At 36.1% G+C, this 25,327-nt stretch overlaps 2 protein-coding genes across 8 annotated transcripts in view; both read right to left on the bottom strand.

Annotated features, from left to right (window-relative positions):
* The window catches only part of npnta (nephronectin a), a 54,891-nt gene extending 48,345 nt beyond the window's left edge, over positions 1 to 6,546 (bottom strand). For 3 of the 5 annotated variants that reach the window (XM_058778464.1, XM_058778446.1, XM_058778454.1), the window contains exon 1: positions 6,254 to 6,544. In XM_058778464.1, coding sequence (XP_058634447.1) covers positions 6,254 to 6,321 — 68 coding nt within the window. In that variant the 5' untranslated portion in view covers positions 6,322 to 6,544. Of the gene's footprint in view, positions 1 to 6,253 lie in introns of all 5 variants that reach the window. The other 2 variants (XM_058778437.1, XM_058778473.1) reach the window with 2 other exon arrangements.
* A 5,600-nt stretch (positions 6,547 to 12,146) lies between these two features.
* Positions 12,147 to 25,327, bottom strand: part of gstcd (glutathione S-transferase, C-terminal domain containing) — a 47,445-nt gene continuing 34,264 nt past the window's right edge. For all 3 annotated transcript variants that reach the window (XM_058780859.1, XM_058780867.1, XM_058780854.1), the window contains exons 9-12: positions 21,155 to 21,288; positions 20,204 to 20,234; positions 17,381 to 17,450; positions 12,147 to 13,786 (exon numbers count right to left, since the gene is read on the bottom strand). In XM_058780859.1, the coding sequence (XP_058636842.1) occupies positions 13,647 to 13,786; positions 17,381 to 17,450; positions 20,204 to 20,234; positions 21,155 to 21,288 (375 nt within the window). In that variant the 3' untranslated portion in view covers positions 12,147 to 13,646. The remainder of the gene's footprint in view (positions 13,787 to 17,380; positions 17,451 to 20,203; positions 20,235 to 21,154; positions 21,289 to 25,327) is intronic.

Genomic DNA, 25,327 nt, shown 5'->3' with positions numbered 1-25,327 from the left:
CAAGCTATTTCTGCTGTATTTTTTATCAGATAAATGTAGCCTTGGTGACTTCTTTCACAAAAATTTGAAAAATCTTACTGACCCCAAACGGTTGAATACTATGTAAACATGCAAAAAACAATATGCACGATTATTAATCACAACATAGCATAAAAATTGATCGTTAAATGCAAGTGAAGTATTTAGTCTTAGTATTACATATTTAGTCTTAATCACATTTTGAGAAGCTTTAAAAGATGCAAAGGCTATTTATTAAGCTATTCTAACAATGCACAGTTATACGGTTAGAAGCATTTTTTATTTGCATTTAGCTGACCGTGACCCTATCAGAACAGCCATTAGTTGAGAATCACTGATATAAAGAATAATGACTGTCTAGGAAAATAATGAGTATGACAGAGCGGGGTCACAATGCATACTATCATTCAAGGTTGGTCTCCAGATGGGTGGAACACCAAATACGTTCCGACTGGCTGCGATTTTGCCTTTTAACAAAATATTTGACTTTCAGGGAGGACAGAAAGATTGCTTGATGGCGAGCTTTTCAGGACACCGTGTTACAATAATACGACTGTGTCTGACAATAGAAGATGATTCACATAACCTTCAGCGCTTAACACTGAAAAGCAAATGAGCAAGAAAGAAGAGAAGTTGTAACAGAGAGGGACAATGAGAGAAAGACAAATCTTCGCGTGTGCAGCACTTGCCCCACCAGAGACAAGCGATTGCGTGCCAGTCAGCAATCTGCAAAGTTTGGGCCCGATCCAAAGAGACACCAAACTGAGAGAGAGAGAGAGAGAGAGAGAGAGAGCGTCGCCCAGCAAGAAACCGGCGCCGCGCTCACTGAGGTAACAAGGCTGTCACAACAAATCCCTTGTCCACCTGAGAAAGTGTCTTTCCTCACCTTGTTAAAGATGCAGCCATTACACAGTTTCAATTTCCAGCTCAGTCTGGCATTAGCGGATTAAACAAACGACAAATATCTCCATAATGCAATTCCGGCCCAGCTGCTCAAAGGAGGCAACCAGGTCACGAAAATTAGCGGTAGATACCTTTATCTCTGTGCACTGGCACATTTAAGTCGTGAAACATTCACATTTCTATTTGTCTGCGGCAGTCTGACACTCTTCGTGCGGTTCGGTAGTGAGTCTGCACATGTATATGAATGATGACATGCAGCCGGGCTCGGGTGCAAGTGCAGGGGGGTTTAATTACAACTCTTCACATTCCTCCGCCACCTCCACAGGCTGCCAGACAATTAGACACGCGCCTTTGAAACATGCGCTTGAGAGTTGAGCTGTCTTCATTCGCCAGCCTCAATATAGAATACGTGCCTCTGCAGACTGACACACTGGTCAAGCAAAGTCCATCTCATCCGGCGCTAAGCGGCAATCAGACACAGCAGGTACAGGTCTGAAATAAATGCACCTCTGTGGCTGAAAGGACAGATTTATGAATCTCCCACAGTTTCTGAGATGTTTATGAGCATTTGAAGACAACTGTGCTCAGCCGATATGAGTTTTATGATGGTCAGTGCAGTTATATAGACAGCAGTCTGGCTGCTGGAATTCTTTTGACAATTGAGAAAAACAGCAATTGCAACATTTTACAGTAAGTTCAGTAACATTAAACTTTGTTCCATTCATAAACATGTAAACACAGGGGTAGAGGAAACGCAGGCCAAAGTGCCAAAATTTCAACTCTGACCTGTGAATTTGCATGAAGAGAAGATGGTTGACCATTAAAAAACCCAAATATCACAGACTGAACCTTCGGCTTGGTAAAAAGAATGCAAATTTCAAAGCTGCCTGGTGTACTGTGCTGCAAGAAAGTGGCGTAAACAATACATTTGAATGTTTTCAGCTTATTATTATTTGTTATTTTTAATTCATTACTAAAAATAAAAACAAAAGCCTAAGAATGTGATATTATATCCATATTCTGTGCTCTAGTTTGACTGCACTTACTTACTTGACAGCTATGATCAGCTATGCATGTGAATAAACAATTAACTCATGTAGTCTAGTTTTTTAGAAATGGAGATTAAAAAAGCCACTTGTATAAAAAATAGATACCACTTAAAGTTTAAAATGCCACTTTTTATGACCTTTTCGCCTTTCTTTTGTATTTTTACTTCATAATTTTACATTTCTTTGTACTTATTTGTAAAATGTACAAGCCATTCTGAGTGAAAAAATATGAAAATATAAAACTCCGTCATTTAATTTTACACCTAATAACCTAATTAAACCTAATAACCCAAAACCTAACCTATGCTGTTACCTTATATTACCTAGTAGTTTCTTAGGTAAGTATACTGAATGTACATGCAAGTGCATGAAAGTAACTTGACCAACTCCAGGACTGGGGTCAAATTCTGCTCCCTAAGACAATTCAGATGATGAAATCAACTGAAAGACCAACCGGACATGTGGACTCCATTTAAGCCCTCTAAACTGGCACGTAGTGTAGTACCCCAAGACAAAGCAAGGGAGTAACAAAGCACTGTTGACAAAATATATTAGTACAATTAGGGATGCTGGGATTTTACATTCTACTCCAGTGAGTCACAGAAATCCACTGCTCAACCATCCAAAACCCCAAGTTGGAAGAGTTTAAAAAGTTGGACACTTTAATGAGTCTGTCTGTAATTGATTACTCTTGTTATCATGTCAACAAATGACAAGATGGTGGTTTAGCGGTGAGTCATCCCTCAGGTGTAGCATAAGCCATTAGACAGGAGCTTAACGGCCCCTGCTAAGGGCCTGCAGATAATGAATGGGCCCCTCACAGTGCACTCATGCACTATATTCTCTCTATGAATTTAGATCGGGGCAGTGAAGCAGGTTTATAAGCAGGGCAAATTGGCAAATAATGGCCCTGGTGACAAGCAAACTCCATCACGACTGAAATTAATAACGTACGCCAGCAGGTTAATGTACACGTTCATTACAGTGGGCAGCTCCCGCTCCTGAAATGCCAGCGCAAGCCATGCCCTGCGGAAAAAGCATCAATATTGTGTCTGTGAGTTACACAAACATTAAGCACATGATGTATGGAATGACACGGAGAAGTTAGAATGTATAGAAAGCAATGAATTCCAGAGTCTTGACTAAATGAGCGTGCTAAGGTCATTTGGAAAAATATAGATGACAAACAAATATGCATTAGTTATTCATTATGTCTCTAAAAGAGTGCTGGTAATGTTGTACCAAAAGCCCATTATTAATGTCCCCCTAACTGTGTACGGATGTGTTCGAGAAAGCGCATCATAGCTGTGCTCTGCCTCTGGGCAACTGGCAATGATAAATAAGGGAAATATGAAGAAGCAAAAGAACCAAGCTTGAATTTTAACACAGAAAGTACTTCTGCCAGTGAATAAATTTACAGTCCATTTAGAAAGACAGCTATTGCTCATCTTGTCAAAAGGACAAAATGCTTCCCAGCAGAGTAGAAGACAAAAGATACCATAACGATCACTGCAGGAGTTGCATTCACAAGTCCAAACTTGGGTGGCCGGTGTCTCAGCGGAACACCCTGTGGGAACCGGCTGATTGTAACAGTGTGAAGCCATGTGTTTTCAACAATGACGTAATTAGGCGGTGCATGCTTAAAACATGACGCAATTAGGTGATGCATACTTAATAAATGATGTAATTAAGCTATGCATACTTAATACATGACGCAATTAGGTGATGCATATTTAATACATGACGCAAGTAGGCGATGCATATTTAATAAATGACGTAATTAGGAGATGCATACTTAATACATGATGTAATTAGGCGATGCATATTTAATACATGACGCAAGTAGGCGATGCATATTTAATACATGACGCAAGTAGGCGATGCATATTTAATAAATGACGTAATTAGGAGATGCATACTTAATACATGATGTAATTAGGCGATGCATACTGAATAAATGACGTAATTAGCTATGCATATTTAATAAATGAATTAAGCTATGCATACTTAATAAATGACGTAATTAGGCGATGCATACTGAATAAATTATATAAGTAGGCAATGCATACTTTATAAATTAAGTAATTAGGTGATGCATACTGAATAAATTACGTAATTAGGTGATACATAATTAATACATGGCGTAATTAGGTGATGCATACTGAATAAATGACGTAATTAGGCAATGCATACTTAAACATGGCGCAATTATGCAATGCATACTTAATACCTAATGTAGTTAAGTGATGCATATTTAATACATGACGCAAGTAGGCAATGCATACTTTATACATGACGTAATAAGGTTATGCATACTAAATGTTTTATTTCCATAAGGTGATGTATTACCAAATGAAACGGGATAGTTCATACAATTCTGTCTTTCACTATAATTTTCAAACTGAATTACTTACTTTGACAAAGTATTTTCAACCATAAAATGAAAGTCAGTGGCATCCAAAACACCACCGAACCCCTTTACTTTCATTTTTCAAAATATATTATTTTTGTGTTCCACAGAAGAAAGAAATTTGCACTGGTTTGGAATGACATGATAGAGTTCCCATTTTTGGGTGAACTATTCTTTTATAGAAGTAAAATCGTAGGGCAGGAATCAGTGGTTTGTAGGATTTGTTCATATAATATGTGCATTAAAAAGTAAACAGTTTTTTTTTTTGTTGTTGTTGACTTTTTTTGAATTGTTATATACTTTAGTATGCAGTGTGTATACATCATTTATTAATGCATGAAGTATTACCTTTCATATTAATGAGTAGGCCTATTTAAGTAATGCAAACTTTAATGACATAATTAAGTGTTACATAATAAATGATTCAGCAATGCATACTCAATAAAAGATGAGTCATAATAAGCTGACAGTTGGCACTTAGAACTTGCTTTAAAAGCAGTTACACAATGTGACAGGAGAGATCAATGAACCCCTGTAATAATCTCCCTACAGCCATTCATTCTTGAAAGCTTTTGGATATCTCTTTTATTTTGCACATCTAATTCAACTATCATCTCACCAGCTGAGGGATTCATGAACTACACTGGGTGTGTCAGTTTAGCGAGACCCCTAAATTGTGCAGCACAGGTGGGCCTGCAGGAATGGACTGAGAAACCTTGCCCTAAGGTATAGTGAGATACCTCTACTGAAGCACATAGTTAATTTTAGGCATGGATATACGATCCACTTTAATCTCAATGAAGCTTTAAGCAGATTTGAATCTTTGGCACGTTTCTGTTCACCACATATTTCACATTACATGTTGGGGCACGAAACAACCGGGAACGCATGCACTGACTGTCCAAGAGGGAGAATAAATGATTCTTAAACACGCATGTTTTACAAAATGCCGTCTATTTATGCATTTACAACTACTGATAAGTTAAAGAATGAATGCCGGGATTTTGCATTTGCTAACATCTTTAAGAGCAGCTGTAGACGGATGTAAGTTCACAAGTTCACTGTTTGATTGACAACACAGTAACAACACAACTTTAAACCCGTCCTTATTTTAACTGATCACAACAGCATTAAACTTGAGGCATCTGTGGTTTCCACTGGTTATGCTTTCAAAAGAGTTGCATTATTGATTTCTCATTTCATGAAAAAGTGTGACTTTTGTAGAAACAAATCTTGAGCATTTGTGTAAACAATGACCTTAAAAATGGAAGTAAAAAAAAAAAAAAACGTTCCTTCATGAGGATGCCTATGGATGTTTTAGGTTTTGTTATCCATCAACCCTGTTACTCTTATTAAATCTTATTTTATTTTATTTTATTTTTTTTTTATTGATAAAAAGCGTTGTCATAATAGCATCATTTTCAGAATGTGAAGTCTTCAAGCACAAGTGTTTCCTTGATTTTTATCACATTATCTGTGAGGCTTGTCAAGGGATGATCTTAAACACTCAACCATGTTATCAGGATTTCCTACATTATACAACTGCTTATTCAAAACTGGATGTTTCATCTTATTCAAGTGTTTTGACCTTGCACACTAATCTAGTAATGGCTTATAATATATTCATTGTAAAACTGTCAACCCTGTTATTTTTAAACGCGCACCTCTATAGCCCAGCATATATTCATATTTTTACATTTAACTTGAGATGATACAATGCAACTTAACACTTAAAGAGATTCCTTGTCTGAAAGGATGTTTAAAATCTTAAAGTAGTTTACTTTAAAGTCACATTTAAAAAAAGAAAATTACTCTTTTTAAAAAACAAGCTGAAATGTGTCTACTCTTCCAAACACACTGATTCAGGTCTCACCTGCCATCGAAGTCCGCGCTCACTCCGATCCAGCAGGTCCAAATCAACACGAACTTTATGATCCACATCCCCGTGCTTGCGCGGTGCGTATATCCAAACGTCGCCCCTGCTCTCCTGTGTTTGGAAGGGAATGATGGTGAGGTTTAGATCCGTCAGTGTTCAAAGCTTCGAAGCGGCTCGAACAGAAGGCACTGACTGCTGTTCGTGCGCGAGAGACCGGCAGCGTGTCTGTCTGCGTGCGCTCCGCTCCGCTCCTCCGCTGGAGAGCCGTGGACTGGAGCGCAGAGTCGGTGCGCTCCTCTGTGTGTCTCTCTCTCTCTCCACTCCCTCTGAACGAGCGCTGCGCCCAATAAGAAGAGACAGGAGCGCTTATTCCACATACACCATATAATTACATATATACCATAGCCTATGTGCATGCAACATCTAATGTCAATATGACTGTGTAATATATATTTACTCCAAATTTATGGCATTTTCTTGCCGTATTTGTGAAATTTACTAGTAATTTCGGAGTAAAAATTGTAAAAAAAAAAAAAAAAAAAAGTCATACAACAAATATTTTTTCAATAACATCCAATGTTAATATGACTGTATAATATATTTAATATCATTAATGACACACATACACACACACATATATATATATATATATATATGTATATTAAATACACTGTTAAGATTATTGGAGTACATCTTACACGGTTAATTCAATGTGTTAATTGCCATTTGTGTTTATTCTATTCTGTTTATTATTTGTGAAATGTACTGGTATTTCTGAGTAAAAAGTAATTAAAAAAAATAAATAAAAATAAATAAATATATATATATATATATGTTTTAGGTCACTTGTCCAGTATGATGCTAATAAGTAAAGTTTTTTTTTTTCTCCAGACAGGAGACAGGAGGGCACCTGCGATTGTCACGTAAAACTGCTGCAAGGAAGATTTATGGTCCTAACTCATCACATGAGTTTCAGGTCTCAAAGAGTCGTGTGCAGGGTTACGTCTCATTTTCAGTTTCCCCAGAGCTTTGGTCAGAGGGCATATGAAATAAGTCTCTGTTTCGGCTCCATTTTCATTGGGTGAACACTTAGACATGCAAGCACGCCAGACCACATCTATATCTGGTCCCATCTCAAAGTGGTCTAGAGCCATTTTCAAGTACTACACCTTAACAAAGGTACTATATTACACAAAAATTACAGCTGAAGACAAAAATATTAGCCCCCTATGAAATATTTCATTATTTTTTAAATAATTCCCAAGTGCTGTTTAACAAAGAGAAGATTTTTTTTCAACACTGCACTTCTAAACATAATAGTTTATTTAGGAAGCTTGGAGTGTGTGTGTGATACAAATAGAAACAACATTTTAACCAAGAATAAAAAAAGTCTACAGGTCAAAATTATTAGCCCTCTGATGTTAGTAGTCAGTGGTGTATTCCTTTTGCTTGACAACAGCCTTTAGTCGTTCGTTGTAGTTCTCAACAAGTTCTACACACGTCTTCTGAGGAGTCGCAGCCCATTCCTCCTTAGCAAATCTCTCAAGCTCCTCCAGATTTGTTGGTCTCCTGGCATGGACTCTGGTCTTCAGTGATCCCCACAGATTTTATACTGTATTCAAGTCTGGGCTTTGTGCAAGCCAGTCAAGGATGTTCACTTTACTCATTTGGAGGTAGTTCTTCACCAGAAATGAGGTATGCTTTGGGTTATCATCATGCTGGAAGACAAAACGTCAACCCAAACCAAGTTTGTTGCAGACTGCCTGAGGTTGTCTTTCAAAATCTTCTTATAGTCTTCTTTTTTCATGATTCCTTTGACACTGACAAGATTCCCAGTTCCAAACGCACTGTGATCCCCACAGCATTATACTCCCGCCTCCATATTTCACGGCGGGAATGGTGTTCTTTGGGTTGAGCACTCCTCCCTTCTTTCTCCAAACATAGGCAACATCTCTGTGGCCAGAGAACTCTAAGAGTTCACATCTGACCAAAGGACACGTTTCTAGTATACATCATTTTTCTCCAGGTTGTCCTTCAAGCGTCGGTCTAGCTCGGAGGTGTCTCTTCTTCAGAGGAGGAGTTTTTCTTGGTCAGCAACCTCGCAGTCCATTCCTGTGCGGGCCTCTAGTGACAGTCTTTGTTGAGACATCAGTCCCAAATCCAGCTAAATCATTCACTAGTGTCTTAGCAGTTGTACTTGGGTCTTTAGAAACCTCTCTCACTAGTTTTCTTTCCAAAGTTTTTGAAATCTTTCGCTTCATTCCTCTGTTCTCCACTGTGTGGGTCTCTTCAAACTTCTTGATAATATTTTTCACGCCAATTCTTGACACTTGAAAAAGCTTAGATAAACGTGTATATGCTTCTCCTCCTTTGTGAGCATTAACAATTCTTTTTCTCAAGTCTAAACTAATTTTATTTTTTGTCTTTGCAATGATGACAGTACATATTATTTCACTAGTTGTTTGCAAGATACTAATCCTCAACGTACAGTGCAATTTAAAGGCTTGGTTGATTTGGACAACAGTGGTTTGTTCCGTAGCCAATCAAACAGATCATTTCTTAAGGGGGCTAATAATATTGACTTTAGCAGTTTTTTGTGTTTTGTTTTGTTTTTTTAAATAATACTTTTATTCCAGGTAAATTGAAATTAATAAGGCTTTCTCCAGATGAAAAATATAAGAAATACTGTGTTAAAATTCCCTTGCTCTGTCAAACATCACTTGGGAAATATCTGAAAAAGAAATTTTATAGGGGGGCTAATAATTTTGTCTTCAACTGTACATATTGCAGTGAAGTAGTGAGATATTGGAAAGCCACAGTCAAAGTGTAACTGTGCACAGCCTGGCTGCATTCATACTGTGAACCAAAATGTCCCATTCCAATTTTCTGTTTAAATACAACTTTATGAAATTGTTCATACAAACTTGCAGTCCATATCAAACACTGTTGAACAAGTGATCCATAAGAGCACTGGCCATTTTCACTGTCGTCTTCACTGTCAATCAAGAACATATTATTATTATTATTACTACTATCACAAATGTAGAATTCAACTGACAAAAAAAATCCATATGAATTCTTACCTGAACGTTTACACTCGTCACATTGTCAACATTTTAATATGTGTCCTATTTATTCCACATATATAAAAGTGGCCCAGATCGAACTGAAAATGTCAGATTCAAAGCAATTTTTCTCACATGAGAGCTCGGAGACAAATTTGGGCTACATTCAGCTGCGGTGTGAATGTACAGTAGCACTAGAATATGTTACCATAAAATCAGCTTGCTTTCAAATAATATGTTTTGGCAAATGTCTAAACTGAACAGAAGATTCCTGCACAGAAAACACAATATATGTCCTGTAATGCAAGTCAGTTCATTTCCTTTCTAAGAAAGTGAAATATGTTGTTTTTTTATGCTGAAGAAGTTCAAACATTCAGTACGGAAAACCACTTACGTATAGTATTATTGGAAAACAGCATTTTTTAAAATAAAATGTACATAAATAATTCTTAAAATCATTAATTTTGATGAAGCAAAGAAAAATCAAATGAGTAAAATCAAAAAGACTTTAATAAAGCTGCCTTTATGCCTTTGATTTACTAATATTTTGCATATAAGTGAAATTATTCAGTGATTATGGCTACATCTACCCGACATACCAATATACTCCTTTATTATACAACAGAGCTTTAAATCCATAATGTCTTGCAAAGTTTTTATTGGTGTCAAACAGAAATGTGCTTCATGTGTATTTTCAGTCCAGGTGAACATGAACTACACAGTGACATTTCAAGATATGTTAAGAAAAGACACGGTCACTATAAATTCATGGAGATCCTTCCACAGCCTCTATGAATGGTGACACTGGAGAAAAACTCATTTTCAACCTCTTCAGAACTGGAGAGCCTGCCGCGCTTTCTGATTAGGTTTTGTCACAGATGAATTTAAGGCGGATTGCAGCTTGATTTGCTCATGAATTTTGTGGCCTGCCATAGGTGAAATTGCACATTGCTCTTCTGATATTTCCAAAGAAACGGACTTTCCTGTCGGAGAGGTAGAGAGGAAACGGGAGATACTGTAAAGGAAGCAATCGCACAGTCTGTATGTGTCATCAGAGAAGCGTTTTCAGCGCCCTTGTTGCATCTTTTCTACCTCTTGGGTTCTTGGCTACACAAGCAGACTTTAATTAGCATTGTAGAAAGCATATGAATTACATTTTTACATCTGCAGAAAGCAAATCTCGCTGGGTGTTGTGGGAGCTTGCCAGGACACCGTTATATGGTTGATAAGGTGTTGAGTGGGTTTTCAGCTCATTGTTATGCGGTTGCTAGGGTTTTTGGGCAGTTGCTAGGTGGTTGCTTACTGATCCAAGTCGAATGCCCACCCCCAAGTCTATATGATATTCTCATGAGGCCCCTTTTCAACTCGAGGCTAAAGGACTTCTTCCATTTGTTATAATGTTGGCCATGTGAAATTTGTTAAGCCTCAACATGCTATGTGATTTAGGCTACAACAGTTGGGTTTCAGAAGCAAACATTCCATTTTCTACACAGGGAAACTGATTTTAAATAACTTCTAAACCTAAGTTCTGAGGTTGTTAATTGAGGGTATATGCTTTGTTTTGCAGCTGTCCGAAGCTTTTTCGTGTTTAAAAGCTGAATTCATGATGAAACCTACATTATCTATGGTGCTGTACAGACAATTCCACCAATCAGAGAGTTGCAATGAAAGTTGGAGAGCAAATCACGCCAAACTCACAGATGATCATGTTGTTCCAAACTTGTATGAGTTTCTTTCTTCTGTTGAACACAAAAGATATTTTGAAGAATGTTGGTAACCAAACTGTTGACAGTAGCCATCGACTTCCATAGTATTTTTTCACTATACTATGGAAGTCAATGGCTACCATATCAACTGTTTGGTTACCAACATACTGTACATTCTTAAACTCATACAGGTTTGGAACAACATGAGGGCGAGTAAATGATATTTGGGTGAACTATCCATTTAATCCCTCAAGTACACAGTCTTGTACCTTTTCCTTTTTTTGCTTTAAATAAAAACAGTTATGTGATTCATATGGCTTGGTTCGTGGCTTAGTTAACGCTTTAAAAATAACTTTTAAAATCTCTCTGAGAAAAATGAATGAAAACACTTTTTGGAACCAATGCTGCTGAAAAAGTGGACAGGCACTAATGCATTTAGTTCACTTGCGTTTCATAAATGGTATGGGAAGAGTTATGTGCTGAAGTTTAAGGACCGTTTCGCCCCCACAGAAGCAGTTCTTAAGTAAAGCAGCAGCATAACTGCGCATAGTGCTTTACCTGGGCAATGTTTCTGTTATGTAACCCGGCTCCACACAGAAAATAGTGATTTTTGGGTTACTGCATTTAATATTTCTTTTTAAAAAATGCCATAAAATATAAAATGGTTGCTGGGAGCTCATCACTGAGAATCAAATTTGCATACAGAGAAAGACAATATTTACATCCAAATTACAATTAATAAAATTGGAAGAGAATCAAAACCCAAATTGTCTGAATTCAGACAGATTTACTTTGCATCGTATCCAATAGACGTCTTTTTTCATCCAATATGCGAGTAGTTTACTTCATTATATTAAATCACTCTATAAACGCTTGTTGATATATAGTATTTTCCATATGTTTTAAGCAGAAGAAAACAAGCTCAACGCCAAAACTTTACTTACGCCTCCACTTCTGCCGTCAATATTGACTTTACATGGCATGTCTTTTAGTATTGTGCATTTGGTACTGCCAGTTTTTTGAACAGTGCATCATATTTTATATTATGAAATTCAGCAATTCTATAGTTCTTTAGAATGAAGAAAAAACAACAACAACAACAAAAAAGACAAGAGAAACAACCTTCCAATATCTTTATGTCAGCATTACAGTAATGCAGTTATATCTAGCCTCATTCTATCCTTTACTGTATGTATTTGTTTTTCATGTACATTTAGTCAGGGCCCAGAGCCAATCCCTGAGGAAAGCAGCGTTTCCCATTGAAATGATTCCAGCTCTTTGGAAGGTGCCCCCGTCTCCGGTCTTTCACACTCAGAGAGATTGGCTCCGCTAGCAGAATTCAGATGAGCTTTGCTAGCTTGGCTCCTCAAAGCTTAAAGGTTGTGCACTTCCTCATGGCGGAGGAACAGATCTCATCTCTATATCACAAACGTGACAGTGCGCGGCTCTTCTGTAGCGAGCAAACTGGAGGCGTGTTTGAGGACAGTATGGGTCCAAACACAGCAAAATAAAGCTGGGGAATAGTTCATATATCAGCGTACACTGTAGACCAATGTGAAGCTTTGACATTTGTGTGAGTTGTGGCCTAATCGAATATTCATAACCGTGGTCAGATTAATCCATGTGCTATTTCATAAATATTAACCCCTCCAGTTCTCCCACCCCCTGATACAAGGGAATCGTGATAAATACCTCCTTGTGTTTACTTTCAGTATTTTTAATCAAACACTCTGAGACAAAAGCTCAAGAGCTACGTCTCTGCTTTCTTGCGAGGGAGAAGAGCAAATTACAATGAATAATTTTACATCGGTAATAACTTTAGAAAAGCGGGCTTTTGAGACTCTTTTGTTTTGTGCATAATACGCGATAATGGTGGAGGAGAGGGTGCAAGGTGGTTTTACACAATTCAATGTGTCTGATTTGCAAATGGCATTTGAAATCATGTTTAATTTATTGAGAGGCATGCTGCTTTTTGTCTTTTTAAAAAAAATTTTTTATACAAACAAACCCCGGGCATGCGAATCAAGCAGGAAAGTACTGATCTGTAAGACGTTACTGAAATAAAAATCACTCTAATTGTTTAGATGAAGTCAAGATTAAAAACCTTTTAAAAATCAGAAATAAAAACCAAATATACTGATTGCACAATTAGATCAAACCATGATTCAAGTGTGTACGTGCACATTCATCGTAGCGATCCATGCTTTTGGATCAAAGGAAAACAATTTAAGGAATAGTTCACTCAATTATTAATTGTTCAGTTCAATATTAGTATTACTTACGTTCTTCTGTCAAACATAAAAGATGAATGATCTCAAGGATTGCGTCTTCAATTTATATTAGTTTCTGGAGGATGCAATTTTTTGTTAGTTCAATTCAACGTACACTTTTGCTGTACTGAAAACAGTGACTAAAATCTTCTCACAGAACAAGAAAAAATAAATAAATAAATGAGGTCAGAATGATGCCAAATTTTAATATTTGGGTGAACTATCCCTTTAAATGAAATGCATATAAATATAAATTGTCCAAGGTAAACACTCAAGTAGTAACATGAATGAAAAACATGGAGGTATTTTGTAGTCCTGACATGACGTGGGCATTTCTTGTGAGTCAGTGTTATCTTGTCGGTATCCCCACCAGCATATTGTTCTTAGGCGAGCAGCCCTCGGGGACCATGGTCATCACCCTCACAGAATACCCATGAGTCTCTGCGGCCCAACTGCGGTCCAAGTCCACCAGTCCCATACAGCGCTTCCCTGGTGATTAAAGGAGAAAAGGTTTGGAAATGAGACTAATTATGAAACGTTATCTTTATTGAGAACAGGTCGGAAATCTCTGCTGAAGACATTACTCGGGTATTTCACTGTTAATTATGGTCAATAAAAAGCCAAATTTTACTGAAACCTAAATGTGCTTTTAACCATTTTTTTCTGAGATCTATTATCAGTCAATTAAATAAATGTCACACTTAAATGAATGCTCTGGTTTTACCACAGACATTTTAACCTTGAAAAATAAAAGAAACAAACAATGAAAGTCTATAGGGAGATTAGATAGATTACACTTTAAAGAGTTCAAAAGCATAAATGTGTAGCTCACATTTTTAATAAACTGCTTATATTAAGCAATTAGTACAAATGTGTGTTAAATGAGCTGTAAAAGCTGTCTAAATTATCCTTAAAGTTCTATTCTTCAAGGTGGATGAACAAGCTATTTCTGGTATCCTTGCACATGCAATGCAAAAGGGGTTGCATGAGTTTGCAAAACTTTGGTTGGTAATTTATTTATTTTTTTTTGAAAATTTCAAATGTTTACCAAGGCTGCCTTTATTTGATCAAAAATGCAGTAAAAAAACAATACTGTGAAATATTATTACAATTTAAAATATCTTTTTTTTTTAACATATTTATTTCAAAAGGTAGTTTATTCCTGTGATGCAAAGCTGAATTTTCATTATCATTACTACAGACTTCAGTGTCACATGATCCTTCAGAAATCATTCTAATATGCTGATTTGAAAACATTGGAAACTCAGGAAACATTGCTTATTATTATCAATGTCTAAAACAGTTCTGCTTCTTGATACAGAAACCATGATACATTTATTTATTTTTTTCAGGATTAACTGATGAAAAGAAAAATCTTTCACATTTAATAAATTCATTCTGAAACTTTTTCCAAAGTGGAATTTCAAATGACTTTAATAACAGACGTTTCTTTAAAGACACTGTTATCTCAGGGATAAAACAGCAAAACTTTAAGCAGTGCCTTTTGAAAACACACTAAAGACTTTAAAACAAACTTTATCATCTTATCAAACTGTAATTAACAGCCCATCTAAACGCAAAAATATCTGCTTTTGAAAGCCTTTGGAAAGTCTCGGCTTTGACTGACGCGGCAGAGGCATCGGCGCTGGTTAGCATGTGTTTTGTGAAGAGGCTGAGAGGCTGTCATCTTGCCAGCTATAAAAGATGGGCAGTGGAAGGAAAGATGACAGTGGCGTCAGATTTATGTGAGAGTGCGACGAGACTGTGAGGCTGAATGTGTGTGCTGAGAAATTTGAGGGAGAGGTCACAGAGCGGGAAGATGCGTCTGATCTTGCTACAGTGTTTTATATATTGTTAGAGATTCACCATTTAAACTAAACTGAAATGCTTCATAAGGGTTTATTGGTAACCTATCAAGTGGGTTTGGTTCAGAGAAACATTGACGAAGGTTTTTAAATGTCCAATGGAAGTGCAAACAATTAACCATGCTGCCATTTATCAACTAGTATTGTGTGTCAAATGTGTACACTGAAACATTACGCTTATCTTTGGTGCAACAAAAGCAAAACTGAGCATAGTCTAAGCCTCAGACGTCACGCCCACGGACCGCTGGCTAAACGTCTGATGCATATGGCACACAAAAGTGGAAACACTTCAGGAGTTTCAAAGTCGTCATCGGATAGGTTGAATTATACAGGATTTCCAGGAGACGTGTGTGTTGCGTTCTTTGACGTTCCACCTGGAAACAAAGATGCCGTGACGCCAAACACCCTCACGAAAGAAGAAAGCCGTCGTGTTTACAACTGTGATGACGAGCACTTATCAGGATCAACTAAACACTGAATTTTCAAAAGTATGTGAAATATTTAAAGTTCGCGGCATAGAATCTTTAAAATACGTCCGAGAGTTTTACACACCGGTCTGTTATTATGGCGACATTTCCACGCCCCGACGCTGAACAAAACGAACTGTGATTGGTTGTTTGACATGTTGGTCAAACGGCCTCATGGGCGGGCATTGGCCAATTAAAGCTGCCATGAATTCCAGACCTTCAGCCATCAGTCTGAAAGTCTGGCTACGCGAGACTATACTGAGCAGTGTTATTTTAGTATTACTGATATGCTATTTTAGTTTTTATTAATATTTAGATTTTTTTTTTATTAATTTTAAAATTTCATTTTAAAGGTGCTGTATGTATTTTTTTTGACTGTACTAAAGCACAAATATATCATTATATGTTTGTGCATATTTAGGAGACATGCTAAGTTCACATACTTGTTCCTCTGAAAAACAATGCTACAGCCATATATTCTACTTTGAAATGTGTGTTCTGTGTTGGAATGTCTGTTTTTGTTTTGGCCCGTGTGATTCCACCCACTGCCGGTTTACCCAACAGTATTTCAACAGTCCGGGTTGCCAGTTGATGAGAAACACAGCGTATTGCAGCCATGGAAGTGAGGAAACAAACTGGGTCAGAGATTGAAGATTCTACACATCCTTAAAGTATTTAAAGTTTTAGGGCCAGATTTGCACCAGTCTTTTGGCGTTAAAATAGTACTGTCTGGATTTACTAAGGATACACAGTGAAGAATTAGCGCTGAAAAGGCATGGACACAGTTATTTTTGCGACTGACCTTATTGAATGTGAATTGGTAGGGGTTTCCCTTTCAGACGCAGAAATTTATGGGAGGAAAGTATTAAAATAAATCACGCAAGTCGATTTACTAAAGTTTGCGCCATTATTTAATGCCCCAAAAAAGCATGCCTTAAAGCAGGCGGTAATTTTCACTGCTCTTGGTAGATTGCGCTGGTCATGATGGCTGCGCCTGTGTGCTTTAATGTGCGCATTGTCAGTAAATCACACGCAGAATTTTCCCCTCCCATCGGTGCTTTTATGGAATTGTGCTCTAACGCTAATTTGCCCAGTTTAGTAAATCTGGGCCCTAGTCATTTTGTTGTTTGTGTCAGTTTTAGTAGTTTAATGCCAGTACAGTTCTTAATTTTAATTTTAGATTTAGTTATTTTAATACTTCAAGTTTAACTAAAAATATGAAATGAGTGCTGTCAAACGATTAATCGCGATTAATTGCATCCAAAATAAAAGTTTTTGTTTACATAATATATGTATGTGTACTGTTTTTATTTATTATGCATATATAAATACACATTCATTAAGTATATATTTTGAAAATATTTACATTTATATAATTATACTTTATATTCTATATAAATATATTTAATATTTAAACATAACATATTTTTCTTAAATATATACATGCATGTGTTTGTATTTATATATACACATAATAAATATACACAGTACAGACACATATATTATGTAAACAAAAACTTATTTTGGATGCGATTTGACAGCATTAATATATATAAGTTTTCATTTTAGCTAATGATAACAATCTCACACAGTCAGACTTTTGATCATGTCATAAAGTTTCTTCAACACTGCAGCTTATTCTGGCCTAAAAACTTTAGCCAGATGGACGATCTCTATTAGGAATTTCCTCTCCTAAAACAAAACAGGCACAACAACCCTGACCACCTGTTAAAAAAAAACAAACATCTTACCAATTAATCGTCGTTCTGGGGGTAAACTGACAGCCGTCTGGTCTGCGAACCTGCACAGGATCATATGCTCCTGTGGAAACCATATAACACATTAACATACTGAACACATGTAGACACATCAATAAACACACTTGCATCTAAATGTACACAAACAAAAATATCTGAAAAACAGCATGCATGCTCCTCAGCTAGCATAAACTGCAGAGAAACGTCGATGCATCAGATCGTTAGGGTTGTGGTGATGGAACAGACTATTTATCAATCCTTACAACCAGCCATTAAAGGGAAACATGAGGAAAGCAACACCCAGTTCATTTTATATTAATCAATATACTCTAATTGCATTTTTTGCAAGAAACGTTGCAAGGAAGTGCCACAAAATGACTTCCTCTGCTGTTGATGACCAACGATGGCTTCAAGCAACCATTATTCTGTATTAACTGAGTGAAACAAGTGCTGATGGAAAGGAATGAAACAGCCCTGGCAGATTGATTCCTTCTATCAAGTTTAATCCTTTAGGCTAATAGCTGCGATCAATGCTATAACTCAGTATAGCGTCTCAAAAACAGGCTTCAGCCGTTTTTAGAGCATCTTAAGTATTCGTACCAATGAGAAACAATGCGTCAATTATACTAGCTTGGAAAGAAGCACAGAAAATCTATCTTTTTAAATTTCATTTTGAGCAAATCAAACTCAAATCAAGTCTTGACAATTAAAATAGATTTTTTTTTTCCCCAGTGGGGAATTTCATTGCATTGAAATCAATGTATTGAAATTTTATCTTTAAATCACAATGCAATGAATAACCCGAACAAATTAAACATACCAGAAAGAAAAGTATTTGTATCTAAACTGTGTGTAGATCAAATTTTGAGTGATATTTACTCTTTTCAACTTTGCCAAAGTTGGTAGGGTGTTAAGGGCGGTTGCCAGGTTTGCTATGTAATATCACACCTACAGTATCCTCAAGTCCAAACAGTTTAATTCATAATTCAGTTTGTCCAAATTCCAACAGTAATAGCAAAGTGATGTTTGTCTTGGCAAACACCACTAATTAAATGTCTGTTTGCTCTAGATCTACGCTCAGGGAACTGCCTGTCTGTTGTAGGCCCCTATGTAGGTGATATCTCTGCAGGGGCCGTGAGTGCAGTGTGAGAGAGGCAGACGCAGGAGTCAAGCAAACACGGATGACTGTGAGATATGACTGATTAACCTCATCCATTACTCACACTTCTGCCTCACTGTTCCATCAGTGCCAGGAGATAAGACTGGGAAAAATACAACGTGCAACTGCAGCACATGGGCACTCTATTCCCAGGAATACCCTATTTCAACAGAGCTTGAGAAAATCAACAATGAAGAGAAGGAAAAACATCAGCTTATGGACAGATGTTTTCTGCTCCTCAGAATCTGTGGCATGTTTGTGTACAGTAACAAAGTTGCTTCTAAGAGCAAAGAGCTTATGTAGACTCATCTCTGCTTATGTTTTGTCCTTACCATTTTTGGTAACAATTTAGATTAGGAAACACTATTCACTATTATCTATTAACTAGCTACTTATTAGCATGCAAATTACTAGCATATTGGCTGTTTATGTGTACTTATAAAACACATATTAATGACTTATTCTGCATGACCATGTGACTGCATGATCCCTGAAACCTACCCAATACCTAAACATATCTACTACAACTACCTTACTTACTATGAAGCAGCAGCAAATTAGGAGTCTATTGAAGGAAAATCTTAATAGTGAATGTGTATTCCCTAAACTAAAGTGTTACCTAATATTTTAAATCTATATGGCTTTCAAAACAAAACAAAACAAAACCCAAACCAAACAGAACAGAACAAAATAAAATAATAAAAATGTATTAAAACAGTGAATCATAAAGAATGAGTTGAACATATCCAGAATCAATGACTGAATAATTATTTTTTTGGTACATTTGATTTGTGACTGACTAATTTATGATATTTAATTTATTTATAGTATTTAACATACTATAGTACATTTTTTTAATCTAAAATTTAATGCAGACCGCATATTCACTATTCCTAAATTCTATAACACACACAAAAAAGAAACAATTTTTTACAAACTTTCTATACATGGTCAAGGACTATTAAAAGAACATCATGAAAATAATTTGTTCAATAAATTTTTTTTATTATTTCTGAAAAACAAAGTGGTTCTGATTATTAAAAAAAAAAAAGTTTTTGATTCCCTAACCCTTTTTCACACTACGTAAAAGGATATTTCAAATTGATACAGGCATTTAAAAATAAATAAATAAAAATAAAATAATAATAATATAATTCATATATATATTTATTCATATATATATATATATATATATATATATATATATATATATATATATATATATATATATATATATATATATATATATATATATATATATATATATATATATATATATATAAATAAAATTTTACATATTTAATAAACACTATAATAGTATATAAATAATACTAAAATAACAATTGACATAAGGTGTTAGCATTTAGTACTTTATTTTCTATGCCAGGTCTCAAGAGCAGTCCAAGTTGGAAAAACAAGGTCTGAATTTCTGCTTCTAGTATCAGGCTAACAAGACTCATTCCAATTATAGTGTCAGTACCTCTTGTAAGTAATGAGCTGAACATGACTAAACATTGCTCCTCACATACATGAGGCATATTATGAGGCTCTCCTGTGGAGTTTTCCCAGAAGAGTCTCGCAGTCAGAACCAGGCAGTGTGACGTCCCACACGAGTAGGCGATAATGAAAAGAGTGAAAGGAAGCGCTGAAACACTTACCTTATAGCTCAAAGTGTCTGTAAACCTCGCACTGCAGAGAGAGACAGAGGGGGGCAGACTTAATGAACTCACACACACACTGAGGCGCGAATGAAAAATGACATAATGTGTAAAAGAAAAAAGTTTAAGGAGAGGACAGTCTATCCGGATCAAAAGAGATGCTGAAAACATTCTTTACGGACATAAACACGCGTAGCGGTTCGGTTGCCGTGTAAATAAGCCGTGTGTAAACACAGCCCGATGTCTCATGTAACACTTGTATGATAAAGAAGAGCTCTGAAGCTCTGGGAGATTATGTGTGTGGTAGGTAATGTTTGGTACATTAACTGTCTGTCATCAGGTCGCCCTTTCTGGCCTCCTGTTGAATGCCACAAATGACAAATCACTGTCATGGCAACACCGTGAACATAACCACGGAAAAATAATTTCCTGCGCTCGCTGCTCTTGCCACCCTGATGCTCATGCCCCACGGCAAAATTCCTGCCTGAGATTAAATGAAAGTGTACACCAGATTCGGAGAGTGATAGCTTGCGATTGGGGGAAAACTGATGACTGCTCGAAAGCAATTCTCACTGTTAGGAAACTTTAAAACACTCACTCTCCATTTTACCCCATTTTAACATGTTCTTGCCAACATTAAACGAGGCTCAGCCGTGTGATTGTTGATACAGGACATTCAATTCTGAGAATGTTGATGTGAAGTACAAGACAGAAATAGACGCAATAATGAATGCTTATTATGGTTATCTATTACGGTTAGCTAATTTCGATCATCCTGATAAATCATTCATTCTTGTCAGTTTCATTTCAGAGTATGCAGAGCTTAACATTTAATACTGTGGATTATTATAGATCTACACTGTCATTGTGTACTGTGGATTTAGGCGAACAAATGAAAAGAAAGATAGCAAGCGAGAAAAGTCAGAGAGACAGAGGAGACGCAGTTTTCACCTCTTGGGAAAGTTGAACTTGAGTGTGTTTTGAATGAACCCGTAGCAGCACGGACTAATCACAAATCCCGCCTGCGCCTGGAGGCAGCGATCCAACACCATGTCTGTCGCCACTCCGCACGCATGCAGGGCCACCTGAAATAGACACAAGACACAAGACACCAGTCACGCTACTTCAAGACATTTCCTAAAGACATTAAAGAGTTCTTAAGCAAAAGCTGGTAACCAAACTACCACCATTGAGTTCTAGAGCAGAGACATAATGCGTCACTTTGGCTAAATTGGTTGAGTGTAAACAATTACACTACCATTTAAAAGTTTGGGGTCAGTAAGATTTTTTTAATGTTTTTGAAAGAACTCTATTACGCTCACCAAGGCTTTTATTTGATCAAAAATACAGAAAACAATAATATTGTGAAATATTTGTACAAATTAAAATAACCATTTTCTATCAGAATATATTATTTTATTGAATTTTAGTGTCACATGATCCTTCAGAAATCATTCTGATATGCTGATTTAAGCCCCATTCACACCAAGATTGATAACTTTAAAGATAACGATATCAGCGTCCAGACCAGCAAACAATATCGTCTGTAAGCGCACGCTCGTCTGCTGCTTTAAATTCTCAAGCTCAATTGGCCGTTTTGAAATTTTTTTCGTTTATCAGCTGAAAAATATCGTTCTGAAAGTGATTCCAACGATATCGTTTCTCTGTGCCTTTATCGTTATAGCTGTGGTATGGACTCTGCTATTCTTTAATATTGAGAATGATTTTTAGAACTATATCTTTATCGTTATCTTTATAGTTATCGTCCTTGGTGTGAACGGGTCTTTAATGCACAAAACAGCTGAAGAAACTTTGTGAAAACAGGACTTGAATTAATTTACTAAACAAATGCATTAAAAATGAAATTCATACAGACAATGACTTGAATATGAGACTTGTATGAAAACATGTTTTTCATTTACATAACTTGAATTAATTTTCAGATTCTTTTTATAAGGGTTAAAAAATATATCAAGGTATAACTGAAATGGGAAGGATTACAGGTCTCATTAAAAGGATGAAATAGTAAAGAAGAGAAAAAGGTGGGTCACACTTTGTTTTAAGATCCAATTCACACCATTAACTACAACTTTTGCATCAATAAACTCCTAATTGATTAATAGTTATTAAGGTAGTTGCTAAGTTTAGGTATTGGGTAGGATTAGGGATGTAGAATATGGTCATGTAGAATGAGCTTTATATGTACTAATACATAGCCAATATGTTAATAATATAGGCATGCCAATAAGCAACTAGTTAACAGTGAGAACTGGTCCCTATACTAAAGTGTTATCAAAAGGTGTATGGAAAACATTTGATTACTTCATAGTTACACAACTTCACATTTTTGAAGTCATTAAATAAAAAATAAAAAATTGAGAGAATGCTACAGAAGTATGAAGTGATTACAACATGAAGCCGGCATGAAAGATTAAAAAAAAATCACATTACCACAGACTTGTCATTTGAACCAGGTTTTTGTACAGATAAAAGCAAAAAAAAATGAGTTATATAATTATAAATGTGTGTATTAGACTATTTTACAGTGCTCAGGGTGGCGTAAATCAATGCACGACAACTAAAAACCAGATTAAACTCTTCACGCAGATTTCCACCTATCCTTGACCACATTTCCACACATCATCACAAAGCTCTTCCCACCTTTCGGTATCTAGCCGTTTTCTCATTGATCTGTTAGTGGCTCAGACACAGAAAGAGAGCGCGGCAGTCATACCCCGCCGCTGTGACAACGCATGACAGCAGACGTCTCTCTGCCTATTAGCAGGAAAAGTGGATCGAACAGCTTGATGGAGGGTAAAGAGAAGTCTTAGATGTCCTCACAGAAGCTCAAGTGAAGATCAAGCGTTCGGCTTGGCTCACGGACCAGTGCCTGTATCCGTCACCGTTAGGGTGGGAAACTGGAACAAATAATGCAAACTGTTGTCTCAGTGAGCGAGTGTGCGCGCACAGCCGACCAAATCCACGGATTAACACCCTTCAAATCCCCCATAAGAAGTTTTCCGGGAAATGTGGCCAAATCTCAGAGGATTCGCTCTACACGCCGCTTGGAGTTGCCATAGAAGAGGAAATATGTCTGTGAACTCTGTGTGGGAAAACACACAGCCTTAGCTGACATTTTATAAGCCGAGACAGAATAAATTAGGAAAATGCAATATTGGCAAAGCGTCCAGTGTGGATTGTAATTAAGTTCTCGAGACGCTAATTAGACCGAAATGATTCATAATGTCTTTTTAACAGGATCTGGAGTAAAGCCATTCTCAAAAACCCCGGGCAGGTGTTTGAGTATTCAAGGGCCACCCTTATGTACTAATCAAAATCCATTAATGCAGGGTTTCTGCTCTTTGAAGTAGACCACCATCTCATAATGGGGCCATCCATTCACGTCTGAAGCCAACAACAGAACACTGCATCACCACAACAAGCAAAATCGACCGTGAAAACCTGGAGCTTTGAAGACGTCAGCAGGTGAATTTCTAAAGTTAACAATGATGCAACAAGACGACAATACTACAGATAGCGTTTCTTAAGGACGGTGAGAGACACTTTCAGAAGATGCTTTGTGAAAGTACAACTTTCGATGACCATTTACTGATGAAATGCACAGGAATTCTGACAATGATGAGACTTTAAAGAGTAAATCGATGCACAACTACTGTACGACTCCAGATACAAAAGTACGGGAATTAGGCATTTTTTTCTCAATAAACAGAAAATATAGCAAATCACATACTATTCACAACAAAGGCTGCTATATATAGATAATCTAATGCAAGATACAGCACAACTGGAAAAAAAAGGTATTACTCGCTTTAACACAAAATACAAGATCTGATAAAATACATTACTTTTATGTAGATATATAGTGATAGGACGATAAAGAGATATGAGATACAATGACAATAATAGTGTACATATGGTAATATTAGTAGGGCTTTGCAGTAAATTGTGACTAGGTATAAATATATCTAAAACATTATCCTGTCTTTTTGATCACAAAATGAACTGTTCTCGTATCAAAGCAAAAAAAAAAAAAAAATCAAAACCCAAAAACAAAAAAAAACAAACGAAAAAAACATTTCTTGTGCACAAAATGATCTGTTCTCATATCAAAGCAAAAAACTAAACAAAAAACAAAAACAAACAACCCCCCCAAAATAAAACAAAAAACACAACACAAAATTTTGTGTGCACAAAATGAACTGTTCTCATATCAAAGCAAAAACACAAAATGTAACCAAAATCATAAAACACAAACAATTAAAGTATATGCAGGCCCATATTATATATATATATATATATATATATATATATATATATATATATATATATATATATATATATATATATATATATATATATATATATATATATATATATATATATATATATATATATATATATATATATATATATATATATATATAAAAAAAAAAACCAATCCAAGCCAAATAACAAAGTAAGATAAATAAATTAAAAATCATCAAAATAAAAAGGTCAATAGAAAAGAACCGTTTCATTTTAAAATATTGTTTGTTAATATTTGTGGGTGATTGGTGTGGTAGTAAAGCAATTATACTTGAGCTTAACATGATGAAATCACTCTTGGCATTCTTTGGTGTAGCGATTAGGCCAGAATCTATTTCTTTTTACAAATGCAAAGAGGTTGAAAAACACATCACAGTCATTCCAAGTCTTTCATCGGAATGTCTCTAGAACGAATTTACAGTCATAATGAGACAAAGCTGGTGGGCCGTCTCCCAAGAGATCAGATGAATGTTGTTTAGCATGGGAAAGAAGCAGTGTTACAAAGCTCAAGTTTGTTTTTCCTTTGCAAGCAAATAAAGTGGAATTCACATCAGTTTTGTGTGGTCTCTTGTACTGAAGGATCCAACAAACAAAATAAATGAAGGTTTTCTGAAAGCATTGGAAATATAAGACACTGACAAAGAGCTTAATGTCAACCTCAATGCTAGTTTTTCCTTGTATAAATTATTCAGCATTGGATGGCAAAATAATAAAGCATGCTGCAAAAGCATATTTCTTTATTAGTTTTTTTTTTAAGCAGGATTTCATTTTTGCTGATGATATTTCTTTTTCTTCCCT

Source organism: Onychostoma macrolepis, chromosome 01, assembly GCF_012432095.1.
Source record: "Onychostoma macrolepis isolate SWU-2019 chromosome 01, ASM1243209v1, whole genome shotgun sequence".
In the NCBI taxonomy this organism is placed as follows: Eukaryota; Metazoa; Chordata; class Actinopteri; order Cypriniformes; family Cyprinidae; genus Onychostoma; species Onychostoma macrolepis.
This window is presented reverse-complemented; position numbering and strand designations above follow the sequence as displayed.